The 10,792-nt window shown below is 34.4% G+C and overlaps 1 protein-coding gene across 1 annotated transcript in view; it reads left to right on the top strand.

Annotated features, from left to right (window-relative positions):
- LIPI (lipase I) overlaps window positions 1–8,151 on the top strand; it is a 47,939-nt gene extending 39,788 nt beyond the window's left edge. The window contains 1 exon segment of the mRNA XM_057488534.1: window positions 8,064–8,151. Coding sequence (XP_057344517.1) covers window positions 8,064–8,151 — 88 coding nt within the window.
- The last annotated feature ends 2,641 nt before the right edge of the window (window positions 8,152–10,792 follow it).

A 10,792-nucleotide genomic window follows, 5' to 3' on the forward strand; every position in this document is an offset into this window, starting at 1 on the left:
AATAAGCATTCATGTAATTTTAATTTTTAAGTAAAATCTAAACAGTGGACAGACTGAAAGTTTTCTAAATTTAAAAATTTAGATGATTATTTCTACTCAGGGAAAAAAAACTAAAATACATTTTGTGGGTGGTCAGCAAAACTCCTAATATCCCTCCTGGCTGGGAATGCTAACAGATGCGTGGATGAAAAGTATGCTTTGAGTTTAATTACCTAGATAATTGCCATAACCATGTAGTTGCTTTTCCTATTTATATCTGTCCATACAGTAATATGCAATTAATGAGAATTAGTACTGCCAAATTATTGGCAGTGTGAGTTATAAAAATGTAATGCCTTATGGTCCAGATTAAACTGTGTATGCACTCAACCAGTAATTATCCCTCTGTAACAAACTGTGATAGAGACTATGACATAGTTCTCCTCCTGGGCATTTCTGGAAGAGTAGGGATTTGAAATGTAGGGACTGAGAGGAATATTCCTAGTGGAAGTGACCTGGGATGACCCCTGAGAAAAGCTGGAGTAACCCTGTTTTTAAAAAAACTTTACTTAACAGTAAAATGTTTTGGTATACAATCCCATGAGTTTTTATAAATTCATAGAATCATTAATCACCACCGCAATCAAGATACAGAACATTTCCATCAATCACAAAAACTGCCTTGTGCTGACCCTTTTTTTCAACCCTACTCCCCACTTCCATTCTCTGGCAATTACTGTACCTAGTTTTGCCTTTTCCAGAACATTATCTCAATGGAATCATATAGTATGTAGTATTTTAAGTAAGCCTCTTTCATTTGATTTCATAAATTAAAAAAAATTCATCGATGATGTTACTTAAATCAATGGAATGTTATTTGTGAATAGCTTTTTATTGTATGGATATACCATATATGTACATATAAGTGAATAGAATTTCATTGTATGGATATACCATCTCCAAATATGGATATGGATGTAAGTTTATCCATTTATCAGTTGGAGGACATATGTTTGTTCACAATTTTTGATCTCTATGAATAAAGTCAACATAAATATTTGCATGCAGGCTTTTATGTGAATACAAGTTTTCATTTTTCTTGGATAAATACCTGAAAGTGAGATTGCTGGGTCGGTCAGCAATTTAATTGTATATATAACTTTATAAGAAACTGCCAAACTTTTTTTCCAAATTGACTGTACATTTTGCACTCCCATGAGCACTTACCAGAGTTCTGTTGCTTTCTTGCACTAAAAACTGCACCTTTCCCAGTTTTTTGTTGGTGTATTTTAATTTTCACTAGTTTAATAGGTGTGTAGAGGTATCTCATCGGTGTTTTTATTTATTTATTTATTTATTATTTTTTAATTTTTTTTATTAAGGTATTATTGATATACACTCTTATGAAGATTTCACATGAAAAAACAATGTGGTCACTACATTCACCCATGTTATCATGTCCTCCCCATACCCCAATACACTGCCCATCAGTATAGTAAGATGCCACAGAGTCACTATTTGCCTTTCTCTGTGCTACACTATCTTCACCATGATTCCCCCGACACCATGTGTGCAATCATAATACCCCTCAGTCCCCTTCTCCCTCCCTTCCCACTTAACCTCCCCCATCCCCTATTCCCCTTTGGTAACTGCTAGTCCCTTCTTGAAGTCTGTGAGTTTGTTGCTGTTTTGTTCCTTCAGTTTTGCTTCATTGTTATACTCCACAAATGAGGGAAAACATTTGGCACTTGTCTTTTTCCACCTGGCTTATTTCACTGAGCATAATATCCTCCAGCTCCATCCATGTTGTTGCAAATGGCAGCATTTGTTTCTTTCTTATGGCTGAATAGTATTCCATTGTGTATATGTACCACATCTTCTTTATCCATTCATCTACTGATGGACACTTAGGTTGCTTCCATATCTTGGCTATTGTAAATAGTGCTGCAATAATCATAGGGGTGCATATGTCTTTTTGAATCTGAGAAATTATATTCTTTGGGTAAATTCCAAGGAGTGTAATTCCCAGGTCAAATGGTATTTCTGTTTTTAGTTTTTTGAGGAACTTCCATATTGCTTTCCACAATGGTTGAACTTGCTTACATTCTCATCAGCATTTGTTGTTCTTAGTCTTTTTGATACTGGCCATCCTAACTGGTGTGAGGTGATATCTCATTGTGGTTTTTATTTGGATTTCCCTGATAATTAGGGAAATGTGGAGCATCTTTTCATGTGCCTGTTGTCCATCTAAATTTCTTTTTTGGAGAATTGTCTTTTCATATCCTCTGCCCATTTTTTAATTGGACTATTTGCTTTTTGGGTTTTAAGGTATGTGAATTCTTTATATATTTTGGATGTTAACCCCTTGCCAGATATGTTGTTTAAAAATATATTCCCCCATACTGTAGGATGCCTTTTTATTCTGTTGATGGTGTCCTTTGCTGTACAGAAGCTTTTTAGTTTGATGTAGTCCCATGTGTTCATTTTTGCTTTTGTTTCCCTTGCCTGAAGAAATATGTTCATAAAAAAGTTGCTCATGTTTATATTCAGGAGATCTTTGCCTATGTTTTCTTTTAAGAGTTTTATGGTTTCATGACTTACATTTAGGTCTTTGATCCATTTCAAGTTTAGTTTTGTGTATGGGGATAGACAATAATCCAGTTTCATTCTCTTGCATGTAGCTGTCCAGTTTTGCCAATACCAGCTGTTGAAGAGGCTGTTATTTCCCCATTCTATGTCCATAGATCCTTTATCTTATATTAATTGACCATATATGCTTGGGTTTATATCTGGGCTCTCTAGTCTGTTCCACTGTCTATGGGTCTTTTCTTGTGCCAGTACCAAATTGTCTTGATTACTGTAGCTTTGTAGTAGAGCTTGAAATTGGGGAGCATAATCCTCCCAGCTTTATTCTTCCTTCTCAGGATTGCTTTGGCTATTCCGGGTCTTTGTGGTTCCATATGAATTTTAGAATGATTTTCTCTAGTTCATTGAAGAATGCTGTTGGTATTTTGATAGGGATTGCATTGAATCTGTAGAGTGCTTTAGGCAGGATGGCCATTTTGACAATATTAATTCTTCCTATCCATGAGCACAGGATGTGTTTCCATTTATTGGTATCTTCTTTAATTTCTCTCATATGTGTCTTGTTTTCAGAGTACATGTCTTTCACTTCCTTTGTTAGGTTTACCCCTAGATATATTCTTCTTTTTGATGCAATTGTGAATGGAATTGTTTTCCTGATTTCTCTTTCTGCTAGTTCATCATTAGTGTATAGGAATGCAACAGATTTCTGTATATTAATTTTGTATCCTGCAACTTTGCTGAATTTAGATATTAGATCTAGTAGTTTTGGAGTGTATTCTTTAGGGTTTTTTATGTACAATGTCATGTCATCTGCAAACAGTGACAGTTTAACTTCTTCTTTGCCAATCTGGTTGCCTTTTATTTCTTTGTGCTGTCTGATTGCCATGCCTAAGACCTCCAGAACTATGTTGAATTAAAGTAGAGAGAGTGGGCATCCTTGTCTTCTTCCCGATCTTAAAGGAAATGCTTTCATCTTCTCAGTGTTAAGTATGATGGTGGCTGTGGGTTTGCCATATATGGCCTTTATTATGTTGATGTAGTTGCCCTCTATACCCATTTTGTTTAAGAGTTTTTATCATGAATGGATGTTGAATTTTTTCAAATGCTTTTTCACCATCTATGGAGATGATCATGTGGTTTTTGTCCTTTTTGTTGATGTGGTGGATGATGTTGATGGATTTTCTAATATTGTACCATCCTTGTCATTGGTGTTTTTAATTTGCATTTCTCAAATAACAAATGATGTTGATGGCCAGTGCCATTTAATTGAGGGTGTTTACATCTTTTAATTTAATGGAATTATTATATGGTTGGGTTCAGGTCTATCATCTTGCTATTTTTGTTTTCTATTTTTTCTGTCTTTTTTTGCCATTTTTCTCATTGTCTGCCTTCTTTTGATAAATTGAGTAGTTTCTTAATTGCCTTTTATCCCTTCTTTAGGTTTATTATCTAAAACTCTTATTTATTGTTTAGGTTTCTTTGGGGTTTATAGTATGATCTTTATCACAGTATACCTTCAAGCGAATTTTATCATTTCACATATAACATAATAACCTTAGTCCATTTTTCCCATCGTAGCATTTTGCCATTGTTGGCCTACATTTTACTTGTACATATGCTAAAAACTCCATAATAGAGGATCATTTTGTTTAAAGAGTCAATATCTTAAAGATTTGTGTGTGTGTGTGTGTATGTAAAATGAGGAAAAATCATTGTTTTCCACATAATTACCATTTCTGGTACTCTTTTGTAGATGCCTATTGTCATCTTGAAAAATTTACCTTCTGATTAAAGTAGTTCTTTTAATATTTCTTGTAGTGTGGGTCTGTGGATTGTGAATTCCTTCAACTTTTGTATCTGAAAAGTCTTTATGATGCCTTCAGTTTGAAAAATAATTTCTCTGAATATAGAATTCTAGTTTGACCATGTTTTTACTTTCAGTATTTTGAAGAGGGTGCTATATTATCTTCTACCATGCATTGATCCTAATGGGAAATCTAATCCCATTCTTCCTTTGTTCCATTAAGTAAATATGCCCTCTTTTTCTCTCTTGGTTTTAAGACTTTCTTCTTAGAACTGATTTTAAGCAGTTTAATTATGATGTATCTTGTAGTTTTTCATATACCTCTTGTGTTTGGTGTTGACCTTCTTGGACCCATGAGTTTACAGATTTCATCATCTATGCATCTGTGCAATCAATCTGATTTCATCAGATTTCATCTACATTTTTAACTATCTTTGGAATATCTTTTTCTGTGTTCCTTCTTCCTCTCTTCCTTTGGAGACTCTAATTTTAAGTTTATTAGGCTGCCTGAGTTGTACAACAGTTCACTAATGCTCTGTTTATTTATTTTTTATTTCATTTTATCTTCCTGTACTTCATTTTGTATAGTTTCTCTTGCTCTATCATTAAGTTCACTATTTCCTTCTGCAGTGTCTAATCTGATATAAATCTCATCCAGGGTATTTTTCGTCCCAGACATTGTAGTTTTTAACCTTTGGAAGTTTGATTTGGGCCTTTTTATATCTTACCTGTCTCTATTTAACTATTTAAACTCACGGAACACAGTTATAACTCTTTTCAATGTCCTGGTCTGCCAGTTCTCACGTCTGTGTTAGTTCGGGTTGGTTTCAGTTGAATGATCCTCATATGGGTACATTTTCCTGCTTTGTAAGTTTTGCAATTCTTGATTAGATGCCAGACATTGTATATCTTATCACGTTGGGTCCTGTATATTTCTGTATTTCTATAAATATTCTTCAGGCTTATTTTCAAGATGCTGTTAAGTTACTTATAAACTGGTTGATTCTTTCAGGTCCTGCTTTCAAGGTTTATTTTGCAGGCCTCAAGTAGTGCTCAGTTTAGGGTTAATTACTTGCACTACTGAGGCAAGACCCTTGTGTAAACTTTACCCTATAAACAATTAACAAGACTTGTGAATTGTTCATTTCCCCCATCTGACCGGTGGGACCAGGCACCTGTGTTAGTGGGGGGAACCTTATCCTAAGTAAATTTTCAAAAGAATATTAGATGCAAAGATAGGGTGATACATCATACAGAAGTTAGAGGGAGGTTTTTCAAACAAGGAAATACATGTATTTCTTGTAATTTTGGATAATATATATGGATTAAAATAAAAACTGTATTTAAATTTTAGAGTCTTTTTATCACTGGATTTCTTCTATTATTTTTATTAAAGTTTTCACTTTATCAATATATGTTCATTTGTGCTAATTCATAGCAAGTAAAGCATTAGAATGCAATAATCAATGCTCTTTTTTGTATTAAAAATAAACATAATATTCTTTTCCCATGGTGGTTCAACTTATATCACAAATTTTCTTCTAAATTATAGTTTAAAAAATTATTATTGCCAGAGGAGAAGAAACTATTAATAGCACAGAATAAATTATGTCAAAATTAGTCATAGCAGAGAGTCTAGGTAACCTTTTCACAGTGTAAGAACAAGGAAAATTAATTTTCTCATACGTTTTGGTGAAATTTAACTTAGGCATTATGAACCTGCCAAACTTGTAGTGCTTGCAGGGGCTCTGAAAAATGTGGAATATTTAATAAAAAATATACATTAATATATTACTAACTGAACATATTTCAGTGGTAACAGGGCTGTGAACTTTCATTTCATCATAAAAGAAATAAAACATATTTGCCTTCATATTGTACAATAAATATGGAACAGGAGAGTTACTTAATGGCTCAGGTAATTTATCCATTAATAAGCCTAATGACACACTTGTTCTACTATGAAAACTTAAAAATGAAGTGGATCTGGGGAGATCCAGAGCACTGAAGTGGCAATCAATGAATGAGGATGTAGCAGGATAGATAAAGAATTGACATAAGCATATGTATATTTCTTGGGGGAAGTAGTAAAGTCATTCCTCCACTTACTTTCTAACAGTGGAGAAAGGATGATGTCTTATTTTTCAATTATATTCTAATCTCTGATAACCAAAACTACTTTTGCTAACATTTAAAAATCTTGTAAGATTGAAGTACTATCATTTTGCATTTACTACTACTATAGTATTAAAATTAAAATTCCAAAATGCCTTTATTGTTTCAAATGAAAAATACTAGCAAATATATTCCCTTTGGTTTATTGTTACCAGAAAACTGGTAACAAGGTATCTCTATAACTAGAGCAGTGCATGTGTCAAATAAAGGTGATATTTGCTATACTTTTTATTTGAAATGCATATAGTAAAGCATTCTTTAGATATATTCTAAAATCAGCATCTGTGCAATTGAATTGTCCCCTTTTCCTTGACTAAGTTATTATTGCTGGTACAAGAAATCTCCATTAATTACTACCATAGAAATTTCAGCCTACTGCTACTGCTTTTATTTTCCTTTGGCTTCTTTCCTGAACTTTTACCAATCTTTTCTTATTCTAGTTGATTACTTTTTGAAGTTTTTCAAGACATTAGCAGGAAAATAAATAGGGAATATGCCTGATTACCTTAGTGATTTCTCAAAAATCTTCAAATGCTAAATACACAATCTCTCCAAGACATAGAATACTTTATACATTATTATTTCTTTTTTAGTAAGTGGCAAAGAGGATTGATCAAATCATTTTGGCAAAATTTGTATACACAGTTCAGCCCAGCTCTTCCGTGGGTGGGGCTATCGCCATAGTGGAAGTGGCCCAGCCACTAAGACTTGAGTTCAGGTTTCAGCTATTTCAGTGTCCCACAGTATCTCCCATGCAGTGGAAGTACAGATGGTCCCTGACTGACGATGGTTTGATTTAATGATTTTTCAACTTTATGATGGTGTGAAAGCAATACACATTCAGTAGAAACTACTTCAAATTTTCTCTTTTGATGTTTTCCTGAGCTAGAGATACTCAGTTTGATCCTCTCCTGTGAGGCTGGGAGGTGGCAGTGAGCTGGGCGCAGCTTTCAGTCAGCCACACGATCATGGGGTAAACAACTGACACACTTATAAACATTTCGTATCCATACAACCATTCTGTTTTTCACTTTCAATATAGTATCCAATAAATTACATAAAATAATAGATACCTCATTATATAGTAGGCTTTGTGTTCGATGATTATGCCCCAATCTAGGCTAAGGTAAGGGTTCTGAACATATTTAAGGTAGGCTAGACTGAACTATGATGTCAGTAGGTTGTGTATTAAATGCATTTTCAATTTACAATACTTTTAACTTATATGATGGGTTTATCAGGACATAGCCCCATCATAAACTGAGGAAGATCTGTAGTCCAATGAAGCAGCAAGGAGAGAATTTGAAACAATTTTTTCTTTCTCATAAACATTGTGTCTACTTCATCTCTGCATAACCAAATGAGATGGAGTGGAAACTACCCTTTAGGTTTGTTTCAACTCCCTGCATCTGGATAACTGGCTAGGTGCAGGCATAGAATATTCTAATGTTTATCAGAAGAACATAAACTTTACTGTTTTACTAATAGTAATTTTTTTCTCTCTTATTCTCTTTCACAGACCACCACTTTGCATGTATAATTTTGAACTTAAAGAAAGTGAGGAAGTATTTCTCAATCCAACCACCTATAAACCAAAGGGAATATAAAATGCATTCTTTGGACAAATGTAATAACTTGTTTGTCAATTAAAGAACTTGAAAATGGGAACAATGTAATAGTATTTCTTTTATAATGCATTGTTCAATCTAGGATTCAGATATTTATACTTCTTGAACACATTTTGAAGAATCAAAAATATAGCAAATTTTAAAAATGCATATAGTAAAGCATTCTTTAGATGTGTTCTAAAAGCTCTTAATTTCTGTTTACCTCAGTCAAATGTTTATCATCAAATGTTTCCCCTAATTACCTACTTTTAATAGATAATGTCTTTAGAAAAAAAGGGAAACTTACTGCTTCAATACACTGTCTAAACAGCACAATTCTCCACTTCTCAGACTGCAGTAGAAAAACAAATGAATATTTTTTTAATTGCAAATTTGGAGAAGTCACTTGTATTAATGTAAATTTTGTAAGCATAAACACACCTTCTGTTTAGTGATCTATTTGGTATCTTTGTAATGCTTGATAAATAAAAACTTTGTTTCTATGGAGCACAATAATCTATGCGTCCGTAATGCTTAAGGTAAATCTTGGGTCCACTACTTACTGATGATGTGTAATCTTGAGTAACTAGCTTACCTCACTGTGTTTCAGTCACCCAAGAATTTTTGTAAAGGTTGATTAATCCTTTGATGAGTGTCTGCCTGCATAATAATGATGATGATGATTATTATTATTATAATAATGATAGCTAACACATACATCACTGTATTCCTTCACACTTTAATACTTTAAATATGTATTAATTCATTTAATCCTTGCAAAAGCCTATGACAGTAGCCTGGTTATCACTACTGATGAAAAAACTGAAACACAGAAATGTTAACTAATTTGCCCAGGATCATGCACAAAACCAGAATTGAAAGCTAACAAGTCTGGTTCTTAGGTCAGCATTTTTTACCCATAGGTAATGTGCTCCAAAGTTGAATACATGTTAGTCGGTATATTTACAAATAATCATATTCAAAGTAATAATGTAAATGTCGTTGGCATTCTCCCATTTACCTGTTCAGTCCAGGAGTTCCCAGGCCTCAGCTTCTCTCTCACTTAAGTGTGAGTGCTCCGTTTGTTTTATTTATGTTTCTAAACCAGTTTGTCAACTACAGTCTTAGTCTTTATGTTTTGATTTCCTGTCATATTTGTTTGCTGGGGTTGCCATAGCAAAATCCTACAGACAGGGTGGCTTAACCAACATAAACTTATTTTTTCACAGTTCTAGGGGCTGGAAGTCCAATACCAAGGTGTCAGCAGGCGTGGTGTCTTCTGAGGCCTCTCTCCTTGACTTGCAGATGGCTGCTTTCTAGCCATGTTCTCACATGGTCTCTCTTCTATGCAAGGTGTCTCTTTTTTGTATCTTTATTTCCTCCACAAAGAGACCTGTCAGACTGGATTAGGGCTACCCTAATACACTTGATTTAATCATCTCTTTAACGGCCCTATCTCCAAATAACAGTCACATTGTGAGATACTAGGGGTTAGTGATTCAGAAAATCAGTTTTGGGAGGACACAGTTCTGCCCATAGCACCTGCCATGACCCATTAGCCACATGATGACCTTTGCCTTACAAACCATTTGAAGGTGAGTTGGGGCCTTGTTGGCCCCAACTGGAAAATGCTAATGTGTTAAGATTCTTGGTGTTTTACATATGGTTCATGCAGAAACAAGGAGAAAGTGCTCCACTTTTTGCCTAGGGATTTAAGCAGTGCTGCCTGGGATTCTTTCTGACAGTCCTGGAAAACAGCTCTCTCAGTTTCTACTGCAGCCCTTCACAGGCTTCTGACTCCAGTCCAGCCATACCTTCTCTCTTGTCACCAATGCATTTGCTCACAAACTTAGCACATTCTTAAAGAAAATCTCAAACCCTCTTGTAATTTTCTAATCCCCTCCCACCTCCCACTAATTAACTTGCCAGACATCCCTGGAACTTTTGAGTTTTGGTTTGTGACATTAATTACATTTAAAATCAAATAAAATGTACTTTAGATATGCTAGGAGCAGAAATCCTGCTTCAGTATTACTGTTGGCTTTAGGACTCGGGGTAGCAGAAATGGTTGCCAACTTGTCTTATAGCAGATTAAAGGACCCTAAAGCCCTCATAATAGAACTTCCTTGCTATAGGTGATAGAATCTCCCAAAGATAACTTGAAAACATAAGCTTATAAAATGTTTAGGTTTCCATATTGCACTATCTTCTCCAGTACCCTAATTCTTTCCACTTATTTTTTTTCAAGTTGCAGGTTAATAAGGATAGCAACCTTTAGAACTTGTTTTGGTAATGAGAGAAGTAAATGCCTCTGACCCTCAAGTTCATCATCGTCAAGCACTATTTTTAATATTTGTTTTTTTTTTTTCAAATTTATGGAAATTATAGACCAAAAATAGAAGAAGAAAAAATGCACTTTTCAGAGGGCCGTAAGGATGCACAGGTATTTTATACCAATTATCTGGACCACAAAAGGAGCAAATAGCCATTATGCGCAACATATGTTACACTTGACTGCTTTGAGGGCATGATGTTCCGGATCAGATAAAGAAGGAACAGGCAGATGAGGTGTCCACATTATTTTCCTTGAGGATGCCTATTTGGCAAGGGTCAAAAATTGGACTTACTGTTTTCAAAGTTC

Source organism: Manis pentadactyla, chromosome 1 (assembly GCF_030020395.1).
Source record: "Manis pentadactyla isolate mManPen7 chromosome 1, mManPen7.hap1, whole genome shotgun sequence".
Classification (NCBI taxonomy): Eukaryota; Metazoa; Chordata; class Mammalia; order Pholidota; family Manidae; genus Manis; species Manis pentadactyla.